The 24,842-nt window shown below is 35.7% G+C and overlaps 3 protein-coding genes across 6 annotated transcripts in view; 1 reads left to right on the top strand and 2 right to left on the bottom strand.

Moving 5' to 3' along the window:
- The window catches only part of LOC100634358 (helicase domino-like), an 85,481-nt gene extending 69,344 nt beyond the window's left edge, over positions 1–16,137 (bottom strand). For both annotated transcript variants that reach the window (XM_019996604.1, XM_019996603.1), the window contains exons 1-10: positions 16,039–16,137; positions 12,966–14,269; positions 12,418–12,558; positions 11,672–11,843; positions 11,486–11,577; positions 10,986–11,128; positions 9,670–9,827; positions 9,283–9,473; positions 9,146–9,232; positions 7,860–8,000 (exon numbers count right to left, since the gene is read on the bottom strand). In XM_019996604.1, coding sequence (XP_019852163.1) covers positions 7,860–8,000; positions 9,146–9,232; positions 9,283–9,473; positions 9,670–9,827; positions 10,986–11,128; positions 11,486–11,577; positions 11,672–11,843; positions 12,418–12,558; positions 12,966–14,261 — 2,421 coding nt within the window. In that variant the 5' untranslated portion in view covers positions 14,262–14,269; positions 16,039–16,137. The remainder of the gene's footprint in view (positions 1–7,859; positions 8,001–9,145; positions 9,233–9,282; positions 9,474–9,669; positions 9,828–10,985; positions 11,129–11,485; positions 11,578–11,671; positions 11,844–12,417; positions 12,559–12,965; positions 14,270–16,038) is intronic.
- A 55-nt stretch (positions 16,138–16,192) lies between these two features.
- LOC109582043 (uncharacterized) lies at positions 16,193–18,066 on the top strand. Of its 3 annotated transcripts, XM_019996607.1 has the most exons (6): positions 16,193–16,430; positions 17,149–17,365; positions 17,428–17,490; positions 17,542–17,629; positions 17,680–17,848; positions 17,896–18,066. In XM_019996607.1, exons 1-6 carry the CDS (start codon positions 16,221–16,223, stop codon positions 18,022–18,024), a joined length of 876 nt encoding a protein of 291 aa, XP_019852166.1. In that variant the 5' UTR covers positions 16,193–16,220; the 3' UTR covers positions 18,025–18,066. The 3 variants fall into 3 exon arrangements, 2 of the variants coding, with proteins under 2 accessions (XP_019852166.1, XP_019852165.1); XM_019996606.1 differs by having other exon boundaries at positions 17,428–17,629; XR_002184885.1 differs by lacking the exon at positions 16,193–16,430 and having other exon boundaries at positions 16,443–17,361; positions 17,896–18,053.
- The window catches only part of LOC109582042 (transmembrane protein 116-like), an 8,586-nt gene continuing 1,685 nt past the window's right edge, over positions 17,942–24,842 (bottom strand). The window contains exons 3-12 of the mRNA XM_019996605.1: positions 19,379–19,583; positions 19,238–19,327; positions 19,107–19,174; positions 18,973–19,062; positions 18,875–18,926; positions 18,730–18,825; positions 18,632–18,683; positions 18,472–18,588; positions 18,318–18,421; positions 17,942–18,261 (exon numbers count right to left, since the gene is read on the bottom strand). Coding sequence (XP_019852164.1) covers positions 18,064–18,261; positions 18,318–18,421; positions 18,472–18,588; positions 18,632–18,683; positions 18,730–18,825; positions 18,875–18,926; positions 18,973–19,062; positions 19,107–19,174; positions 19,238–19,327; positions 19,379–19,583 — 1,072 coding nt within the window. The 3' untranslated portion in view covers positions 17,942–18,063. The remainder of the gene's footprint in view (positions 18,262–18,317; positions 18,422–18,471; positions 18,589–18,631; positions 18,684–18,729; positions 18,826–18,874; positions 18,927–18,972; positions 19,063–19,106; positions 19,175–19,237; positions 19,328–19,378; positions 19,584–24,842) is intronic.

The raw sequence follows: 24,842 nt of genomic DNA on the forward strand, positions 1-24,842 counted from the left end.
AGTTTATAAAGCATGCTACCATTGCAATTGGGAATCAAAAATATGTCCGCATTTCGCATTATACAGGTGCCCGCATTTCTAAGGGTTCTTTAGTGCATAACTTAATGACGGTATACTCGGGACCAACACTAAGTGTCTGGTTTAGCCAGGTGTCCGTAATTTTAAGAGTCCGTATTAACAGGTCTGACTGTATACCTTTTCTTAAACAAGTGCTGAAGTAGAGGAAAGTGATAGCGCCAAAATGAAGACATTATAACGCATATGTCATCTATGTAAAGCTATGCTTTCTTGAGGTGGTGGAAGCTTAATCTTCACCACCTTTTCTGCCCACAGTAGTTACTTCTATGTTTTCCTTTCATAAAACATAATGCAAGTATACGCTTTGCCAAATGCAGAAGTTATAAACTTGTCTTTTAACCTCTGATTTAGTAAAGTACCTCAAGCATATGTAACTTCCTTTTACACCCCTGAATATCTTTTGTTAAGGGCTCATGCATTTCCACTTTCATAGAATTTATTCCTGAATCATTTTTATGATTCACAAGGTCCTTCATAAATAGCTTAATAAAGGGTATAATCAACAAAACATAAGCTACATTTCTGGAGACTGAGTATTTAGGTTCTTCAATAGGTGAAAGAACATCAATAGTCTTATTTACTATATCTAATGCTAATGACATGGCATTCCCTATCATATGCTGCTATAGTCACCTTTTGCTCTACAAGTCCCTTACTTATATACATGTAGAACTTAGAGTTCTAAAAGGTCAATTCATCTTGATATAAATAGTGCAGTGCTTTCAGACCGAGTAGATTTGTGGTTGAACATTATTTGTCCTTTAAATCAATGAACCACCTACATTAGACCTAGTATCTGAATCTGAAACATTTCCTGAATCAATGATTGCAAAAAATTCACAAGTAAGCATACAAAAACTCGCAATATCATTAAGCATGTCTTAGCTGATGAATTTAGATCTGAAATTAGAGGAAACATTGACAAGAATATTGTCAATAATCATCAATGAAACAACTAACATCAGCAAAAAAGCTACTAGCTGTGGTTGTTTATTTCTTTTCTGATCGAGAAAACCGACTGAAATGCTAGCTTTTAAAACTCATTTAAACACCACATTCAGCTACTTCTTCCTTGTTTAAAACTCTTGATAACATATTTTTAGAACAAAAATTCCATTGCTCAACATCACTGGATATGCATCCAATACCACAAACGTGATGTTTGGGCAACATCACCTGTTGCATCTTTGCTGAAAGAGAACATTCCTTTCTTATCTACAATGAAGTGTCAGCACACTTGTGCACTTCTAATGCATTTGAGAAGCTTCCAAGGGCCATAGAAGATCTTGTTCAAGATATTTACTCTCACTTCTCTCACAGTGTGAAAAGGCTGGTTAAGTTCCAGCACTTCATTATAAAAACACCTTATAAGCTTTTAAAGCCTGCACAAACTCGCTGACTTTCATTGGAGCAATGCTTTAAAGCAGGCTTACAATATTACCAGAGGCTTGACATTACGTTGACACTGGAATAGGATTCGGATCTATTTTAGTGGAAAGCATGTGTCAAAAGGTCAATTGCCCATGCTTTTGATAAAAAATTGACGGTACACTGGCCTAATGTCATAATGTAACCCCCCCTTACTCAAACACTTGAACAATGGTCATGCAGCATTAGTCACACAAGCAGGAGAAAGAGATTGGTTAGTTTCAACAACAACTATATTGGCAGCTCTGAAAAATCCAATTTTAAAATTGTACTACCACTTTTTGAGTTTTATTCTTCCAAAGTTTAACTATTTCAACAAACTATTTCAGTCCAAAACTCCAATTATTCATTTCCTTTCAAACTACCTATCACCAACATATTAAGCCTTTCTTACTTGCTATCTTCCCTAAATTACCTACGTTAAACAGCAATTGATAAAATCAATCCAGAATCTGCTGCTCATCTGCAACCACTTACATCAGCAGGGTTCCACTTACATCAGCAAGGTTCTATCCAGTGGAGGGGAGGAGCAGGAGGAAGCTTCCTCTCAAACTCTTCAGCTTCCCCTAAACTCTTCAGCTTCCCCTAAACTCTTCAGCTTCCCCTAAACTCTTCAGCTTCCCCTAAACTCTTCAGCTTCCCCTAAACTCTTCAGCTTCCCCTAAACTCTTCAGCTTCCCCTAAACTCTTCAGCTTCCCCTAAACTCTTCAGCTTCCCCTAAACTCTTCAGCTTCCCCTAAACTCTTCAGCTTCCCTTAAACTCTTCAGCTTCCCCTAAACTCTTCAGCTCCCCCCCCAAAACTTCAAGCTTCCCTCCCAAAACTTTAAGCTTTCCCTGTGTACTTCTGTAACTGCATGCATGTACTGTACATGTGCATGCACATATATTCATCAGCTATCCATTTGTGCCCATTGGGAACAAAATGGCAAGTCAGTTGAGCACTTCCAAGGAGTTATACCTGTCAAGGCTCAAGCAATTTCCACTTACCTGTGCAAGTTCCTAATGTCAAAGAGTATTGACACATCACTAAAATGCATGAGTTAGGCTTCAATGGTATCAACACTATGTCTGGTCAAAGGAAAGGTGTTCAAAAGCAATTGCGACTGCACTCGCCAAATGCTAATTATGTATGGTGTTGATGTCACCAACTGCAACTAGCAACTCTCAATGCTGCAGATAAGCACAAAGATGTCAAACGAGTTGTGAGCACTTTGTTAACTATCTGGAAAGCCTTCCACTATTCACTGTAAAAGGTTGAAAAGCTAGCTAAAATCCAGGCTGTGCCAAATTCTTCTAAACTTTTAGGATGGTTAAACCTACTAGTGATACACATTGGCTTAAGGGCAGTGCGTGCTGTTCGACGAAGCTTATGACCAGATAAACAATGACACTTGGAATACTGAAGCTCAAGGAATCGCAATGCTTTTGATGAATTACAACACTGTTGCTTGTATACTATGTCCCAACTGAGAATGGACCGGAAGTGGAAGCAGCTGCATTGGAATTTGAAAAATGTAGTTACGTCACTAATGACGTATTATAATGATATTCATAGAGACATGGCCGATACTTTGGCTGTGTTGTTTCACTCTTAAAACAGTCTTGTTCTTCCTGATAAGCAGTACAATAGCTACTGGAGTCAACTAGTCTTTATAAAGGCCATCATTATCAGAAGATCTCGCTCTATTGGCATTTTAAAAGAAGAATTATCAGTTTGGGAGCTCGACCATATATGCTTATGTAAACTATGACATCATAAAACGTCATTGCGGTTAGCTTTGGTATGCCATTGGGTTTATAGGGAGAACCCGGTTCTCAGGGTTCCCAAGGGTTGAGAGACCCAAGACCTGAGATCCTGAAGCGGCATTGGGCAACGAAGAACCTGTGAAAGTCTCATCCTTATCCCACATTTCTATAAAAAGTTATTCCAGTTTTTCTTGGTCCAAACTCAGTTGGGACATAGTATATTTATATGCTGTCAGACACTGTTGTAAGCTAGAAGCAAATTTACAGCGCAAGAAGGTTGCATTTCTGGAGAACATTACAGTGACTCAATGAGTTAAAAGATGACACTAATGCCACAACATGGTTCAAGGACCACAGTGCTATCTTCACACAACTTGATGATTGACATCACAAATGCCACAAAAGCTCACTTTCTCCAAAAAGTGTATCATCCATCCATAACAGAGTATAAAGAATAGCATCAAAGGTTGATTAGAAAAAACTAACTTGATCCCTTCATGGCTGTGTTTGACCCAAAATATCTTCCTGAAGATGAAAGTGAACTGGGTAGCTATGGAACAGAGAGATTGAACACCCTTGCAGCATGGTACGGCAAAGTGCAGGAGAAGGAGAAAAGGGTATATCAGAGCCTGAGAGAGATTGAACACCCTTGCTGCATCGTACGGCAAAGTGCAGGAGAAGGAGAAAAGGGTATATCAGAGCCTGATGTTGACCCGAAAGACACAGAGTCAGAGTGAAACTTTTTCCGACAACTAATACTTGTACATGACAATAAAAGCTCATTGCAACATGTTCTACCCTATCTAATTACATATACAACTACGGCAAGCTCCTTTCCCAATCTAGCCCAATTAGCATCTATTTTGATTGTACTGCCAGTTACAAAAGCTACTGTCAAAGGAACAATTAGCAGTATGAAACTCATTAAGACTCAGCTTTGCAACTGAATGGGCGAATCTACACTGGAGCATGCCATGCAAATTTAGATTGAGGGCCCAGATAACTTACCAAATTAAACTTCAGAAGAAATTATAGACCAGTCAAAACAAAAAAATAATGCTATAGAAAGCATCATGTACCTTTTACAAAAATTCTTAAATGAAATTGAAATAGTATACAGAACCTGCATAGTGCATGAACATACATGTATGTACACAGCCTCCCCCACAGTCAAAAGCTCTGGGTTTCCCCCAAACAAAAATTCCTATAGAACCCTAATCAGTGAATATGGGAATGAAGTGTCTCAATTCCTGGATAAGCCAAATATTGCTTAGATGAAGAATGAAATGAATACTAATACTGCATGAAGCAGCTAATCAAATCAAAATGTGTGATTACCCAATTCTCAAGACTCTTACTGTTTTTAAACTCAGCACCATTAACTCTAACTCCAGTCAAGAGGTTATTATATAGTCTAGCACATAGCTTCCCTAACAATATCAATGATGCAAAGTTGTAATGTCTGGACGATGGATGTAAAGAAACCCAATTCTTGTACCCAAATGATCTTCCATCATGTTCTGCGACAACAACAATATGTGGACTCTTTTGGAGAAGTGTGAGTAAAAAATTACAAACACATCAGGGGAACACAGATTTCAACAGCTGATGACATCATTCCTTTCCCTTCCACTTTCTAATGCTGATGTAGAAAGAATCTTTTCTCAATTTGTTTAGATTAAAACAAAGACCAGGATGACAAAGAAGAGCTTATCTAGTGTGACACTTGACTTTAAGCCAAGGGTAGATATGTATAAACAAATGAACATACATGTCAGTTCAGTTTGGGCTGGAAGTAAAAGCAGTTGCGTGGAATTTGAAATATGCGTGACGCACGCGACACACATCATATTACAGTACATGACATTTGTGGGCGCAATACTGATAATAAAAGGTGTGGTCAGTCATGTGCAGCTAGCTGCATGGTGCTATACACTTCACTCACCAAACGATATAGTTGCTTTGCTTTTCTGTATTCTGTTGGTTTCTCTATTATGTTAGTCTTTCTAGTTGCTGATTCTTGACTTCTACATGTATTATCAAGCTTCATTTAGCTTCTATATAAAGGTCAAGCTACATGTGTACTTCTTAAATTAATTTTTGTTTTTGTCTTTTTGTTGCAGCTGTTACTCTTTTTGCATGTTTTTTCTAAGTTAACTTTTTAAGGTACTAACTCTCGATCATGCCCAGGTGAAAGACGATTTGCTCTGGAAAGAAAAGTCTTTTTGAAACTATTTAAGAAAAAATAATTGCATAACTTATAAATTATAATCAATGTATTATACTTATTAGTCACTTGAAGGAAGAAGCCAGGTCCAAGAAAGGAGGAGGAACTGCTTATCAGAAAACTGTTAAAATCACTGGATTCTCAAAAAATTCAGCGACAAGATTTAGGCAGAAGGAAAGAATTTACCAGAATGCATTGAACGTTGATAGCTCTGATCCAATGGCTATTAGAAGAAAAATATGTTTCACGCAATCAAGGAAGCAGTACGTTACACTTGACAATCTCGTTCCTGAACTTAAGGCTGATGGCACTTTTAAGGGATCAGGATCGACTCTCCATCGCTTACCAACAAATATGAACTATAGGTTTACTATAGGTTTAGGAAAGCTGTCAACATGAGGATCTATTATGAGCAGCCTCACATCATCAAACGTGAGAAATATTTAGTTAGAATGCACAACAAGTATCGTGGAGAGAACAGGCCAGTCATCTACCTTGATGCATAAAACATGGATGAATGCTCATGATGGGAAGGACAAAAAATGGGTATGGTATTCAACATGTAAATACAATAACTTTAATACTTTTTATAATTATTACAGGTACAGACACACTAACTGGTGGTACAAGTGGTGGAGTCACTAAGCCATACGGAAAGGGAAGAAACGTTTATGCTGTCTCTGCAGCTAAGAAGGGATGTACTCATACCATCCAGTCACATGTTTCTGCTAGTGGTATTTCTTTACCTCTTATGATGATATACCCTCGTAAAAGACCCATTCCTCCACTGCAAAGAGAATGAGCAGTCCCTAATACTCTCTTTGTCACTAGTGATTCGGGATGGATAAAATCTGAGCTGTTCGTTGAATGGTTTAAATTTTTTCTTCAACATATACCACCTACTCGACCTGTACAGGCGTGTACTTTTGCTGCAAGATGGACACAGTTCACACATTTCAATTGAGTTGATCAAATTGGCCCATGCCAATGATGTTCACATACTTTGTTTACCAACTCATACTAGTCACTGCTCCAGCCCTTAGGTGTGGGGGTTTTCAAATCCTTTAAAAGAAATTTTAACAAGGCATGCAGCAATTACATGTATATGAGTCAAAATCCAGGACGAGTTGTTACAGTAAATGTGATTGCTTCATTAGTTGGCCACCATCATTAACACCTATGAATATAATGAAAGGCTTTAAGAAGACTGGAGTGTGGCCCATTAATCCTGGAAAAGTGACCGACCGACAAGTAGCACCATCAAAACCTTATTCCACTCACCAAAGTATTCCAGAGCCTAGGTACATTTTTGATCAGCTGCAAGGTAGTCCACTGTTTTCACCCACATTAGAAGCATTGTATCAAAAGAGATACAAGGAAACATATGATTTACAAGACCCGGGCTATATTGCATGGCTGAAAATCAATCATCCTGAAGTGAATGTCAGTGATACTTTGTCTGATAGCTCATCCTCTCACATATCAAGTGAGAGAAGTAAAGCATCTTCTGACCTTCAAGAATTGCTAGTGCTTCTTGAAGTGAAACGTGTCACAAGGAGAGGAGGTCTCAATAGCAGAGCAATATGTATTACTGACTCTCAGGTTTTGGAAGAAATGAAGGCAAAGGAAGACAGGAAGAAACTCAATGAACAACTAAAGGCTGAAAGGAAGACCGAAAAAGAGAGAAAGAAAATTGAGAAGAAGATGAAGAAAGAAAAAGTAAGGCAGAGATAAAAAAAACAAGGACAGAAAGGAGCAAGATCAGGAAGAAGAAAAGGTACAGCAAAGACATCTGAAGAGGCTAAGCTAGAAAGTCAGATTAGTGAACTGAAACTGGATGATTCAGGACAGGAAATAGATGCTAGTGACAATGAAGCTATATGCCCAAAATGTGGAATTTCATCTCCGGAAAGTAATGACTTATGGATTGCATGCGATGGTGGCTGCGAAAAGTGGTTAAATTTTACATGCACTGGTACATGTACATGTTAAGAGTAAAAAACAAATACCTGCATGAGATCTTTATCTGTGAAAATCGTTCGTAAGAATAACATAAACCATTTTTTGTTTTGTGTCACATATTTGGTGTTTTGTTTCATAATTCATTTTTAGACAATGAAAACCTTGCAATTTTTAAAATCTTTGTATGGAAGTATAAGTTATGTTTGTAACGTTAACCCAATAGCCCATAATGTAAACAAATGCACTAAAAAAAATTGTTCAAAAATTCAACTCCTGTGTCACGTTATCAACACTTTTCTGTATGTGTCTCCTATCTCCCACACCTATTCAATACATGTAATTCCCAAAAAAGGTGCCCTAGAGTATCTTGCTTACACTAGCACACACAGGTGCACAAAAACATGATACAAACTAACTTGAATTGTTTTCCCAAGCCCCATTTCATCAGCAAGAATACCATTTAATCTTCTTTCATTCATAGCTACTAACCAGTCTAGACCAATTTGCTGATACTCCCTGAGTTCATGCCTCAACAGAAAAGGAACCTTTGTTTTAACCTATAAAAAATAACCAATCAAAAAAGGTTAGTGCATCAATGTAGTACAAGCATACATGTACATGAGCATTTTGTAGTTACCACATCAATATGACCTGACTGAGTGCCTTAGTTACATGTACTTTACATCCAGATTTACAAATGTATATATAAGCAATCATTATAACATTCTCTAAAAATCACTACCATATTGTGCTTAATTTTTATGGAACAAACTTTTGCACACTTTTTAGGAATTTTTCAAAATTAAATTATGAATTCACAATGTCAGTGTCACACCCTTCATAGCAATTAAATATTTTGCAGATCGTTACTTTGGCAGTTACATGCCTTTCTACTGAAACCACAAAGGTTTTGCTCCTCAAAAAACAGCCCTACATGTATATGGTATCAGACTATCAGCAAAAGGTTTCCTCAGATTGGTTACACAAATTTAACTAACTATCTTCAGTAAAATCTATAATAATTAATTGACTTTTTCAAGTACTTAATAAATAACACTGTCAACAACATTAAAATACAAGCACAAGTCTCTGAGAATGGAAGACAAGCTGGACCAAAGTAAGAATGGAATGTTGTTATGTACTCTTAATATTAAATGTACATGTGCCATGTAGTATCAATGACTGTTAATTAATTTATACATGTATCCTTACTTTATAAAATGCATAGTATGTGTACACAAACACGAACATGGGCACTGGTCAGCAATTAGTTGACAAAGGAATGATCAACTATACTAAACTAGCTTGGTGAACACAATAAAATATGATAATACATAGATAAGCAACCACATCAAGTTTGAATTTACACAAGTAATGTTTTCCAGAGATTGTGGTAACACCTGAGCATGGATAATGTTAGTTCACAACTAGTATATTGCAATGAAAACGACAAACCATAGCAAACTCAAACACAACTTAAACACAAAACATGTCAACTTATTGCTGACCAGTGCTGTAGAGTTAATTCATAAGCATAAAATAAAACACTACATCCATAAGACATGTTAACAAACTTAACGTTATTATCGTTATACATGTAGCATGTACATGTGTGCATGATGGATTCGTGCATGTACATGCATGCATCTATGTACATGCATGCATCTATGTACATGCATGCATCTATGTACATGTACAGTACCTCAGTCGTTGAAAGGGTAGTTCCCTTGGGTTGAAACTGTTCAGCTGCAGCAGCTGCATCATTAAAGCCTTGCTCAGTCTGACCTATCTGCATATACATGAAGCCAATAAAAGTAAATTAGTCAGTCTTAAAATTACTTCTTCCTTCTCATCATCAAAATAAACCAAAGACTCTAAGCCTAAATCATCATCTCCAACTTCTTCATTATCACTAAACTCATCATGACTACCATAAGATCCACTGTAGTCAGTCTCTACATCAGACATAAATGTACTGTCACTCTTTGACTGCATGTAGTGCCTTAATAGCTCTTCTACAGGTAATTTCCCTATAATTGAAAAATTATGAATTAAAACATAAAAATAAATTAAGAAATTAGCTTGACACTTGCATAGTGCAACACTTTGGTAAGTAATCTTTGATCATTTTGATGCTGTAAGTGTAAGCATTTAATTGCCAGACATGTAAAAGTGTATAGTTTCATAACTACATGTACATTAAATGCTTGAGAACAACAGACAAACCTTCCTCCTCAAGCATGCTAATCTCTTGTGAATGATCATCAGTTTCTTCAAAAGCCTCTTGCTCTGCAATAGTAGTTTCATCTTCAGGATCATCACCATCTGATACGCTAGAGTAATCATCATCATTACTGGCTTCACAGTCCATTTCTTCAGCAGGGCTACAGTAGAATAAAATACACATCAACACAAGAAAAATGAAAAGTACTTAAAGTGCAGACCCTTGCCACGGAAAATACATTACATTAATTTTAAGCCATACTACTGCAGACTGCAGTAAATTTAATTTTACTGCTCATGATCATTGATGAAAGGTGTAGCCAGTATTAATTAAAGAGACAGTTTCAAATGCCAACATGGCTACACATACACAGACAGGCCCTCAAAAGCTTGAGGTTTTCAAAGTTTTAAAACCTCTTCTGACACATCTAGTAGGTGCTACTACATGAAATTGCTTGCAGGCTTCTTTCTACTTTAAGGCAGTTTGAGGATACTGGCTGCCTTCTCTACTAAGATTCAAGAGGCAGTATTTGACCTAGAACAGTTTTTACACTGTCATATCATACCAAAGAAAGAGAAGTAAGAAAATCCCCACATAAGTTTGAAGTTTCATGCTATTACTTTTCTTATGATGCTACAACAAAATTCTGCCACTGCCATAACTAAAAATTAACTGTCAAAGTACTCTTTGCTTCAAATTTGCCAGCTTTTGCTGCCTCACAATACTTTAAAAAGATCACGGAAGCAAAAAAACAAGCTCACTTAGGCAGGAAAGGAAGTTTTGAATCCCTGGAAAATCTACCTTGAGAGCAGGAGCAGCTTAATTCAGATAACTTTGCTAACACACAGACAGGATGACTCATATACCCTTGCCTATACACCTACACATGGCAAGAGAAATGATTACATGAACAATGCACATGCAAAATCACCATGCAACTAGACTAGTGTAAAAAATGAAGCAGCAAGCCTGCTGACCTTGCATGCCCCAGTCTTGACAGAAATAGTGAGAAATACTGCCATTTTGGCATCTATAGTAATATCATGTGCTCAACTACTCATGATGTATCATGGAATCAGCCCATCATTACAATTATTATTGACAGATATTGGCAGTTTTATTTTGAACTGCAAATCCGTCAAATCTCCGCCAAACTTTCCCACTAAACGATAATTTGAAACCACCCTAGTGTTACCTTAATTAATGTGCAACACACCAATGTACTAATTTTGCAAGGTGAAAAAGCTTTAAATGCTAACAAAAAAGGCCACAATAAAAATGATCAAGATGATTAAAATATTCAAATCACACAGTGCACCTTTTCACTTCAGTATCACTATGATCTTCAGTACTTCTATCTTCTAGAGCACCACCAGGAATACTTGCTATTAAATCAGTCAATGGCATCTCTCCTTCAATAAGAAGCTGACTTATTTCAGTTTCATAGTCAACACCACCTTCCTAAAGTATGAATAAAAGCTAAGACTAGCAGAATCATAACTTCAAGACATAATAATAATGACGATCGATCCACCAACATGTACATGTAAATGTACATTGTATTTACAGTAACGATATACACCTACATGCATGTACATACATGTACAGGTATTCATGTACAAGCATTGTAATTACATGTAAATTGTACATCTACTTTACTTGCATGTACATGTAGCAAAAATAAAATAGCGTGTCTAGAGCAAGCGTCAATTTATACAAGCAATTAAGTCAAATATACAATTAGCCTTTTCGACTTTTCAAACATTCTAATATTTTTAAATTATAATACATGTATAACACCCTGTGCATTTACTATACCTTTAATGCAGTCACTTCCTCGTAATCAATTGTTTCTTCATCATCACTTCCATCTTCAGCAACAGGAGTAAAAATAGTATCATCAGTAGCACCTACATGTACATGTACACATATCATACACATGTACAATAGATCATGCACATGTACAGTACATGAATATGAACACTACAGATTATTAATAATTACCAGATTGCAATCCAGTTGATGTCAATGATGGATCAGTTGTCTCCAGTGGATTCAAACCTTGCATTAACCATGTTGAGTACTTTTGAGTTTGATCCACAATGTAGTTCAAATGGACATCCCTTGCTTGTCTACGTTTCTCTTCCAGTATAACATGATGTTTATGCTCCACAATCTATTTAAAATGAAAAGTAGAATGAAAACACAAGATGAATGTAAAGCAATTAAGGGGCGAATAGCTAGCCTTAGCAAGCAAAGCATGTACAATGTAGTACAAAAGTGAAAATGATGTATGTCTAAGGAGACTTGGAGAGATCATGAAAGTATTTATTTCTCCCAAAACTGCTGTATTTATTTGTAATAGCAATCTTACTACCATTTACTTACATGTACCACTATCATTCAGTGTAAAAAGTCATCTTATGAAATTTTTATCAATGCTGTTAGGAAATATACAAGCAAAATTATTGCTTTCTCCAAATGTACTGTAAATAAACTTTGGCTCAAAAAAGGCAGCAGAAAATTTTTACTTTATTGATGGTATCACAAATCTATGAATATACATGTTCTTAGCACCAACAGATCTAGACAGTGCAAAATTTTTAAGGGCTCAGAACTTGTTAAAGAAATATTTGCAGATTCTGTTTAAATAATGCAGCATGCATTCCCAAAAGTAGCACATCTACATGTACATGTATCCATGCAATTTGCGCACGTACTTGTACAAATAATGGGAAATATTTTTGTACCTTTTGAATAGAGTCCCAAAAATGTCTCACTTCTTTGGCAAGTGTTGAAGCTATCTTCTTGAGCCTTAATTGCTCTTCTTTAATTGCTCTCTCAGTTAGCTGTTCTTGTTCCTGATGATGACGTGCAACAGTACGACAAAGCTATTAAAATACAAGTTGAATAGCAAAGTAAAACAATGATATACATGAATGCATACATTACAACAAAAGGTATAAAATAATAAGACTGCATGAAATAAGAAGGGGGAAAAGAGGAAAATAGTGCATGTACATGTACATGTATAACACTCATATTCATCACAAAAATTAAATAAATTGATCAACATCCAAATAAAATCATATACTTTGTACATGTACATTGTACATTCAAATTTAGAAACAAGCATACTTTCATACAAATCCATGTACAGGCATGTAGCTATAAGTCAAACACATGTACATGTAAATGGCTACATGCAGATGTACATGCATGTACAATGTGCAGGTTATACCATGCATGTACATGTACATGTATGTACAGTGTACATGCAGTCAATGTAATATCGTACCTTTTTGCATGTATTAATTTTCCACCTCCTTTCATTGGCAAAATCAGTTGCCAGCCAATTCATTTCTTCCAAAAGATAATCCCAATGTGTTTTAATACGTGATGGCTCTTGAACTTTAGGCAAACGACTGGCAGACCACATTCCTTCCTTACGTAACTCAGAAATAGCTTTCATAACTTCAGCTTCATGTCGTGCTCTCATCACAATATCTTCATGAGAAACATCAGGTACTGATGACAATGTTGAATGCATACGAAGAGCAGGTCGAGGAGAGGAAAGATTAAGGGAATGAGAAGGGGATGTGACATTACTGGCAGGAGTTGATGGTTGATACAGAGAATTATTTGTTGAAGCCTGTGAAACCGTGACGGCAACAACATTACTAGAATGAACATCAGCAGATGCTGACTGTCTTGAAAATGAACAAGTATCCATATCAATAGATGTGTCTTCCTCCAAAAGTGCTTCAGTCTCTAGCTTATCTCTTATTTGAGATGGATCACGAGGAGAAAGCAATTCCTCAAAAACCAATATGTCAGAATCAAGATCATTCTGTTTGAGATACTGATCCTTGAGGATGTTGGGTTTCTTTCGCCAAACTTGATAATCCATCATATTGCCTCCTCCTTCAAGAAAAAATTTCTCTTGTAACATCTTCTCATAACTAACTTTCAGTTCAATTTCTTTTGCCCTTTTCAAATTTAATATCTTCATTTGAAGACTTTTCGTGTCATCATTCACTCTCAGCTTATCAGGAGAAGAAGGTCTTCTCTCCATTAAAGGAGATGTCGTCTGAATTGTATTCGGAGAATGCAAAAACTGAGAGGGCGATGAACATGAAAACTCATCAGTCACTTCTGAAGTAGAATAAGGTGGAGGAGGTGTACAAGGCAAAATCGGAGTCACTGATGGTACAAGTGGTGTAGGGATGACAACAGCAGTTGTTGGCGTAATCAAAGACTGGGTATCAACAGAGCGAGATAAAGATGCTGATAAGTTTGCTAATGCTGCAACATGTGTCACTGGATATGACTGAGATGAGGCTACATTATGGTGATGGGTAGATCCTAAAGGAATAATACCACTAGGAACATTCAAAGATGAAGGTGGCTGCTGGTTTGTAGAAACAGAAGATACAGTTGGAACAATAGCAGGGAGTGCAATGTATGCTTGAGATGAAGTAGAAGAAGATTCACTAGGTACAGTTAGCGGGACTTTCTTATGTTCATCAGTCTTAGGATGTTTCATTGAAACTTCAGGAGAGGAATCATCTGCACGAGGTCTTTTTGTCGCCATAGTTACTTCTAAAAACAAGTACAAATACGTGTACAAGTAAAAATGCAACTATGCATTAATTCATACATGGTCACACTGACATACAAACAGTTACGTGTACCAGGAGCACACAACAAAATATAAAAGTACAAGTGTGAAACACTCATATGTACATGTATGCTTCCGCTTTGCATAAAATTACAAGAACAATTAATGCAATCGATTGGAGATTTAGTATGTTCATGCATTGGAATTTGGAACCAATGTGCTACATTACTTCATGTACAAGCATGAACATACATTACATGTACAACAAGAAGTCTGCTGTTTCAAAAAACACTAACTTTTTGTGGTTATTTAAAACTTTAGAGGGACCCAATGCATAATACAACTTAACTTCAGACACTTCATTGCCCAACTCATTGGGAACTTAAAAATTAAACTTGTAAAAGTATTGTATATGTTCCAACCACAGCTATCTTGACATCTTGAGAAAATAAAACAAGCGTAACAGTGTAAAAATATTCCTATAATTCTTTACACAACCTTGCATGCATAAAGTACAACTAGGTTATTATTACGACTTATATAGAGGTTTTCTCTACCTTCTAATGCTTTTAGAGAAGTCTTAAGACAGTATTTCTAATAATCTCTATGTTCTCTAGGTGTTCAAAAGCTCAACCATGTTTAACCCACCATTTTGTTTGCCGTGACCACACCCACTACATAAAGAGCGTGGGCGGATGGTAGCTAAGGTATATTAATTTTGTTATTTCTCCAATACAACGTGTATAAAAGAAATGTAAACGTGGACGTATACAAACATCGCACACGGGTGAAATCAATTATAGGTACGACTTGGGACCTAACCCCCAGGTCATTTAAAAACATACATTTATTTAATAAACACCTGTCAGTCCATATGTACGTGTAGATGTCTAAAGGTGAATGCACATGAACATTTACGAAACACATGCAAGTGCATATTAGCTAATTGAAGACCAAGTCGAATCAGTATGGTAACATGTCAAAAGGATCTATATAATGATTCAGAAGCCACCATCACATCAATCTGAAGTCAAGGATTTTAGTTGAACATGTACAATAGTAACGATACACATACAGTATTTCCTTAAATAAAAGCCCGTGCGTCTATTTCCTAAAATGGTATTTGAACCTCGAAAAGAGTAAGAAAAAGAAAATAAAACTTAGGCCCACACCGGGATTCAAACCCCGTGACCCGACCCATTCACTTCACTTCAGAGAACTGAAAGAAGTATCCACAAGGCTACTGAGTTACTTTGAGGTTAGACTTTGTGTATTTATTGTTCAATCCCATTACTACCCTGGCGTTCATTCGCATCTGACTTCTACTTAAGAAAATATGGTACATGTAAAATGTACTACTGTACATGTACATGTACATGTATCCTTAATTTTAAGGCGGTGAAATCATCATTTTTTAAAAACTAAAGCTTCTTCAAATCAAATATACTGCCACTTAGCATAGCTACCACTACTTGACTTCCCTTTTGATAAAAACAATTAACATATTGTAAAGCCCCTCAAGTACCTGAAAATAAGGATAAAATTCACAAAATTAATTTCTGTTGTGGCAATAATCACTAAAGGTAAAATCAGGGCTGTCTATCAAAAAGTAATTATGGCCCTTCTTAACTCACTGAAAAAATAAGTAAGAGTACCACCCCCTTAACCACCCCTTTACAAAAAGAATATATTGCGACTTAAAAATCAACGGTATAACAATAATAAAAGGTTTACAACGAGAATTACTTACAAAATACTGTCAAATGGTTCACTCATCAAGGGCGTGATTATCCTCTCAAAAATGGATGCTTCACTGAGCCGCCATTTAACCAAACACGTGAGCAAAATACCGTATATCTTCCAACTATCAAAATAAGGTATTCCTACGTCTATTCAAAAATGAAAAATTGAAAAAAAACATAGAAATCTAAAATGGAGTCTGAAGGTCACTGTACTCCTGATAACAACCAGCAACTTTGTATGAATTCGGGACCTACTCACTTTAGAAGATTGCGTTTCATTACTAGTGATCCTTCTGCCTTCATTTTTATGTTGTCTCTTGTTGTTTTGGCGTGTTGTTGTCCATTATTGGTAGTATATATGGATCATTCCTCAGAGTTGCCAGATTTTGACAAAATGAAAGTTAGTATTTTTAATATTATTTACTTTTTGAACTCATTTGGTTGTTAACATTGACCATGTAGGTGGTCAGCACTTTTAATGTGATAGTAGCGTGTTGGTAATTTTTGAGGGTACAAATATTTGTGGCTGGCAGTTAGCAAACTTCTTTTCACTTGGATCTGCAACACTAGCTTGTGACACATGGCTTTCAGTGGAATGTGAAGTAATAGACAATGACTCTTGCTCCTCCACTAGCTTGATAGTGGTAATTAGAACTCTGCATGGTCTGTTACGGTGTTATCTATGTGTAGGTGATAAGGGTTGAAATTTAATGCATGAAACTGAATTGCAAAATTAATAAAAAATAAATTGTTCCCTGAAAATTACTAACGGTATGGTATTGATACATGTTGTACACAGACAGTTGGAGTTTGACTAAACAATATCACAGCCATCATAAGCATGCAGAAGGCTTAGTGGCTATTATAGATCCCACTTTGAAGTGCCCTCCACTATCTCAGTCACAAATAACATTATGAAATAATTATTATAAACTTTCTTTCCAAAGCTTAATATCATTTGATAACAAATGTGCTGTACTTGGCATTTGTTCATGTACATCTATGTTCATTATCCCGCAAACAGGCAGGCTCATAGCGTTTGTGTAACTCTGTCATTTTTCGAAAAGAAATAGCTAAGAATGATCGTGTGAAGCCATGTTTAATTATAATTTTTTTAGACATTGAACTCATTCCTTGGCAGTCTCCCTCGAACAGAATTCTGCTTTTACTCTAACAATGAGACTGAGATAAATTCTGCTGGAAATTATTCATACATGTATAGTAGAACTGATAACTTTGGATTATTTGTGACATTCTTAATACATTCTGATGTTCCCAAAGGCAAACTACTCACACTTGACTTGACAGGAAAGGAGCTACATACCAAGATTGTAGGTAATTCACATGTACATGTTAACTAGTATTATCTACTGACTTTGATTATTTATTGTATGTAGATCAGAGCCAAAGTAGAACAGATATAAATTTGCATGTGTTTTCAGTTTTCAATACATCTAAAGGTACACAATGTGAAGAGCACATTGCCAAATTTATACAAATCTGTATTATAGCTACAAACTGCTCTAAAAATTGGTGTGCAATCGAAGCTTGTGTCGTTGTAGCTGCACCAATGGGCACAAAAAATTTGATAGATTTTGAGTACGTATAGACAATTATATTTTTTATTATTGTATCAAAATATTTTTCAGGATGTTTTCAAAAACATGTGCCAATTGCTTCTGTTCACAGGAACTTGACTTTATACAAAAAACTGAAAAAAATATATTGAAAATGTCAAATGAATCTTGTGCTACAGTAGTAAAGCCTTTTCCTGAAAAGTACAGAAGGCATGGTTTAATTTCAATCTACTTATCTCAGGTTAGTAAAGATAACATAATTTGACAAGGCAGTAATAATTATTGCAGGTTGACAAAGAGAAGGCACAGAATAATATATTCAAGATTACATTAGTTTTTATAGCACTGTTGATAGTATTTTTAATTGGTATGACTTGTACACAGTATAAACAACCACAAATGTCACACAATGATTGAAGTCATTATATTTACAAGTACAACTATTATTGATGACAGTTATTTATTATCTTTGCTGACTCTTGGTGATGTACAACTTTCTGTTGTACTGGTAAATGATCTTTCCTTATCATTTTCACGAAACGCTTCATCTTGTTGATCATTGTGAAGTGCAAAAGACATTGTTGAAACAAAATCTTCTCTTGTCCACCCATAAACTATAGCATTTAAAAATCCTTGCAGTGGCAGAGTCAGTGACTAGTTACAAAACAGTCAGTGACACTTTATTTCTTATAGTAATAGTATATATATACCTGAGCAAATAAGAAAAAGTTATATGCATCACTCCATTTTTTCATTTCAAAATTATTCTGGAGCTTAAGCATCAAAAGAAGAAGCATTACAGCACAGCACAAATCTGCAAAAATAATTGTTATACAAATGAAAATTAAAATTTCATAAACTCACTAAAGAAACCACTAAATACAAACACTGTCAGAAACAACATCACTCTTTTTGCAGCTCTAGACTGTCCTCTAGCTAATATTGCAGTAGCACCATAATTGTATGCTTCACTTCGAGATTCTATGAAGACAATGAATGATCTCCACTAAATTTGTCAATTTACCATAATCTTTTTTTAAACTTGCAATTTTTGACAAAGTTTTTACATATAAAATCTGAAAAAAAAATAATTACGCATGCATTTATTACATAATGAATTACCACCAAAAGCACAAATACAACAATGTACTGAAGAGCTAAGACACATCCTATTGATACTGTAAAATATAACTGACGCTTCATGTAATCACTGGACTCCTATACACATTAACTCATAACAATGTCAGTATACATTGGTGAACTATACCTTATCTTTGAATTGAGCAAAAGGTAAAATGTTTATAATTGTAGGTCTGCACCTATTTCAATTTCAAAAGTACTTGATTATCAATAACAATATCTAACCAGCATGAACATGATTGTGTAATTGATAGAAAGCCAGTTATTCCAGCCGTAACACCAAACACTGTTGCCATGACAATGACTGGAAATGTCCTACAAATTTATGGAGTTTCAATCATTAACTTTTAAATTGTTACCATGCTATTAAATATAAAAATGCCACAGCTTTGAAGCTCATTCCTCTTTGTCTCTGACTAGATGGCAACTAAACAATAACAATAATATTTATTATCTTCATTATAAATTTTAATGTACAGTATATACTTACCAGGAAAATATGTGTATCTGTATTCTTTGTCCTATAGTAAGCAAGCAATCCATACACCAATGTCAAATTTAGTGCCACACATTCCACCATCTACATGAACATCAATGATAAAGAAAAGAATTATGAATGTACAACATATACCCCAGTCAGTAATGTAATTGGATAGCAATATACACGATCAAAGTTTCTGTCACTAAGATTACTAAGCCAAATAGAAGATCCAGCTATCCACAAACCAGACAAAAGGCAGTCAGCAAGAGACAGCATAAAAATTGGGTGAATTTCCCTACTGCAAACTCTTCTCCTTAAAATAGCTGACAAAATAATTGAGCATGATCCCAATAACCCTTTTGCAAAACAAAAATAGAAGAGGCTTTAATTATCATGACAAATACCATCAATTAATCTTTTTAATAAAAAGCACTAAAAGTGCAGACCCTTGTAGTCTCGCCCCGCCCCTTCGCTACCTGTAAGCAAAGGGGCGGGGTGAGACTAATACCCTTGCAACACAAGCAATAGATTTATTATTGATAATTGATGAAAGGTGTGGCTAATATTAAGCTCATTAATTGTAGTCTCGCTAGCCAGACTCTAATTTACCGAATAAGAGTCTGGTGCCATGCCTAATATCAACTCATGTTTCAATGTTTTGATTTGCGTGGGCAAAGAATGTTATACTTGCTTCCTGACATCAAGAAAAATAAAGCAGTAAAGTACTTTTCATTTTGGGCTTTTTTTGGCAGTACTGAAGTTGGAGCAATCATGGCAGCTGAATTCATCTCGGATACAAGCACATTATTTCTAGAAGCATTTCTTTACTTGCCTAATTGTCTAACCATCAGAGCAGATAAAGGCAATCCAGTCAGCAGTTGTAGTAGTAAGTCATAGAAAGAAAGTATATGTAATAGCTCAGTCAGTTCCATTCTTGATAGTAGCTTGCCGTGCGTGGGTGGATTCTAATGTAACCATGGTAACAGTGACCTGATTAGGTCGATCAAATCCACCAGACAAGCACGAGTTGATGTTAGGATTGAAACCAGACTCTATTCTAAAAATTGAGTCTGGCCCCACGAGACCACATTAATTGTATAGGTGTGGTTTCAAGTGCCAACATGGCTCATAGATTTTAGGGTAAATGAAAGGGATCAGAAACGGGCATCTTATACATCGCTAGGAGACAGATGCGGGTTGATGTTTGCATCTAGCAATGGGGCTGTCTTGGAGCAAGAACTGTCCTTTTGACACCTGTCATTCCAGCAGTGGTGCCATATACGCCATTATTTATATCAAAGGAAGCAGAGGAGACATGAATCTATCCCCAGACAATTTTATATGTAGCTAGCATCATCATCTGCACTGATTATTTGCTCTGACATGTGAATGGTTCTAACAACATTTGTTTTGTACCCTTATCTCAAAAGTGATAGACAGATGACAGTAAATGATATAATCATTATAATTAGAGTACCAAAATGTGGAGGTCGCCCACTATAGTTTGTTTGGAAAAAATAATACGTCTTTCCGTAATGATCAATTTACTGATAAATTTGAGACATTTGTTTTGTACCCTTAACATAAAAACCTAAGAGTCTGTGACATTAGCTATCACACCACCATTGTAATAGTTACAACACACCAGAGGTTCCCGAAACCGTTTCTATTCATTAGGTTGTACAAAACAAAATATAGAATTAAATACAGTAAGTGTGATCAACAATGATTGATAATTTATAAAGCACTGATTAAACTGCAAACGGATACATTGCTACAGAAGACAGCTTGGGCAAATAGGAAGAATATTTCTGAAGGGTGACCTGAACAAAGTAAGATTTTATGCGACAAAAAACTACCTAAGAAGTATGCATACCTGCTTCAACTTTCAGCCATTTTTAATTTTACATACGTGTAATTAGAGAGGTTATTTACTGTAATATTAACTTGCATTTTCCTGTTAATTGCTACGCCCTGTTTCCAATCCCTTTCATTTACTCTAATATCTATGCATGGCTACACATACACAGTTAGGCCTTCAAAAGCTTGAGGTTTTCTAAGTTGTAAAAGCTCTTTTGACACGGTACTAGTTACTTGCAGACTTCTTTCTACTTCAAGGCAGTTTCAGGATACTGGCTGCCTTCTCTACTGAGATTCAAGAGGCCATATTTGACATACCTAGTACAGTTTTTACACTGTCATATCATACAAAAGAAAGAAAAGTAAGAAAATCCCCACATAAGTTTGAAGTTTAATGCTATTACCTTTGTTATGATGCTACAACCAGGCTTGGGGCGAAGTACTTTAAAAAGTATTTAAGTACATTACAAGTACCTGTTAGATTTTTAAAATGAGTACAAGTACAAATCCCTCATTTTTACAATTGTATTCAGTATGAGTACGAGTACTCTATTGCAGTACTTAAGTACTACTTAAGCACTTGACCACACCCAAATAATTAATAAGTTAGTTTTAAAATTAATAAATTAAATCAGACGGTTATTACATCTTATGAACTTTTCAAATCCAAACTGACCAGTGTCATAGTATGGGACCCACAGGAGGTAAATATATGTGGTTTACACTAGCTAGTATTTATTATATCAACACATTAGCATTGCATCAAAAAATGTACTTCAAAGTACTTGTAAGCACTAAAAACATACTAGTATTTAAGTACAGTACGAGTATTTGTAATTTTTGTTCAAAAGTACTTGAGTAAATACCGAGTACTTTCAAACTTGTGCTTAAGCATGCTTAAGTACGAGTACCAAAGTACTCGCCCCAAGCCTGGCTACAACAAATTCTGCCACTGCCATAACAAAAAGTTGACAGGCTGAGCTGTCTTTGCTTCGCTTTTGTCAGGTTTTGCCACCTTACAAAAGAGTAAAAAGCTCTTAAAATGAAAGAAAACAATCTCTTCTATTCAGAAAAACTAGTTTTGAGTCTTTGGAGATTTTATCCTGAGAGCAGGAGCAGCTTGATTTAAACTTCTTGCTAACACACACACAGACAAATCGAATCATATATCCTTGCCCATACGCCTACGTGTGGCAAGGGCAATCAAACAGAAAATAAGCAAAAAAAGGCAAAACACAAAAATTATAACAAAAACCACACCTACATGTATTAAAATAGAACCATATACCTTAAGCCTACTATTATTTGCGTCTACTAATTTTAGCGAAATCAGCAAAAGTCATGTTTAGCGTTACTAATTTTAGCATTTTTAACTAAATTAACTATAAATAATAACCATTGTAATGAATAATAATTATTTTGGCATCTATTTAATTTAGCGATTTAAAGTTCTCTCGCTATTATAGCTAAATTTAGTAGACGTTAAAAATAGTAGGCTTAAGGTAGCTAAAAAAAATTCGGCAAGTAAAATTTGGAAAATTTCGCAAATTGAGGTCCATTTGCTAAAATTAGTCTCCAATTTGATAGGGTACTGTAGCAGGCTAGCGGCATTGCAACATAAAATTTTGGCAAAACTTATCATCCAAACCTCTTTCAGGCCAGGTTTACACAGCAAAGAAAAGATGCAATCCGTATAGTTTTGTGCCTGTTTTATGCTTCTGTTTACACAGAAACGAATAAAAACGTGATACGATCCTGATAGCACTCTATAGAAACAAAAAAGGTGTTCAAAGTGGATACAGTAATTCCTCGAATAGACCCCTCGAATAGACCCCGCACGTCGATTATTACCCACCCTCAAATACATGTAGTCCCTGCACCAGTCAACTTTTGAGTGAAATAGTAGCCACCCTCTAATTGTACCCGCATAGTTTAATTTAAATAAATTTTGGGTGTGGCATTATTAATAGCACTGAACGTGCCAGCATAATGCCAGTACCTATGTGCTGAGCTTAATTAAATTAACTTGAGCAAATAGTTGATCCCTTGGTTGGTTGGTCTAGTTGTCAAAAGCACTGTAAACAGCCAAGAAGATGAATCTCACTTACTACCAGAGTACTACCGCTATTGCTGGGCATTCTCTCGTGAGTTAAAAAGCTTCCAGTAGCTAGAGCTGCTCTCTAAACATCTCTAGGTAGAAAAGAAAGACTTCTACTGACAGAAGATTAAGGCCTCACAGATTAACTGATAAAATTATTAGCCTCAGTTGAAATTATTAGTACCTGCCCTCAAATAATAGCCTGATATTATCTTTCCTGAAATCAATAATAACTGTGGGGTCTATTCGAGGAAATACAGTACTTTTAAAACGATGTGTTTTGCATTGGTTTGTAAACGTAGCCTCAGAGTCATTCATTTTCGCCAAATTTGACACTCCAAACTTTCTACTTTAAAAAATACAATGTACCTACCAAAACATGATTAAAAATATCATGAATTGTGACATTACATACAACAACATTAACTGAGTTACTAAATCATTAATAATCAACAAGCATACACATTGTACAATAATATAATATTACATGTACAAGTAAATTGTAATTCCTGTCCAGCAGAGAACCTGGACCCCTTAGCAAAATCAGTTAACTGATCAAAAAAACTGAATGGTTCACTCTAAAATTATCATATACATGTAATTGATTTTAGTGTTTTACACAAGGGGAAAGGAGGATATTCCCTACTTATGGTACATGACATTATATAGGTGGTAGCCTATATGTAGGATTTAGGTGGATTTTTCAAGATGGTGTCCATTTTTATAATTTTTACGACCTGAGGGTGTAGCCCCCAGGTCGTCCTATAATTGATTTCACCCACATGCGATATATATATATATATATATTTGTATGTCAACACTTACATTTCTTCTATACACGTTGTATTGAAGAAATAACAAGCCTTAGCAACCACCCGCCCATGCTACGTAAGTGGGTGTGTTTTACGGCAAACAAAATGGCGGCTTGCACATGGGACAAAGTTATGAGCTTTCTATAACAACGAAAGAACATAGAGATACTATCTAAAAGTCTTTTCTGGAAGAATTAGAAGGAAGAGAGAACCTTCATAAGTCTTAATAAGAACCCAGCTGCACATGCAAAGTGGTGAAAACAATTATAGGAATATTTTTACACTGTTACGCTTGTTAATTGCTTATAACTCTTTTATCTTACGCTGTACACTAGCTGTGCCTTATAAATGGCTTAGATGAGCTCTCCTTCACTGAGCAATTCTGCTGGTGCCTTTAGTGGACTGAAATGTGGCGGGAGCTTTTCTGGAAAAGAGGCTCAAATTCAAATTTCAGCAAAATTGTTCAGACTTTTTCTTCTTTCTTTCATCTTTCTTCTATCAGTTTGATTAACTTCTTATAGAGACAACCTCTCAAGTTGGTTTATGCATAGTTCAACTGCACTTGAGTCAAAGATATGTACTGGCAGGTGAAAAAGAAGAAAGGATGGACAAAAAGAGCTGGTAGAAATTTCAGGTGGAAATCATCAAGTGGGTTTGTGGTTTGACGCCATTTAAATTTATACGCACGTGATCATCATGAATATTAATTAACCTGGCCACAAAATCATAACAGAATGTAATTTTATTAATAAGTAAGAAAAAAGAAAAGAAACAAGTAAATTAAAACATTAAAAATGGGAAAACAGTAGGATTGAATTGGGAAAAAGTAATCAGACAAGATAAG

Source organism: Amphimedon queenslandica, unplaced genomic scaffold (assembly GCF_000090795.2).
Source record: "Amphimedon queenslandica unplaced genomic scaffold, v1.1 AMPQUscaffold_13404, whole genome shotgun sequence".
Classification (NCBI taxonomy): Eukaryota; Metazoa; Porifera; class Demospongiae; order Haplosclerida; family Niphatidae; genus Amphimedon; species Amphimedon queenslandica.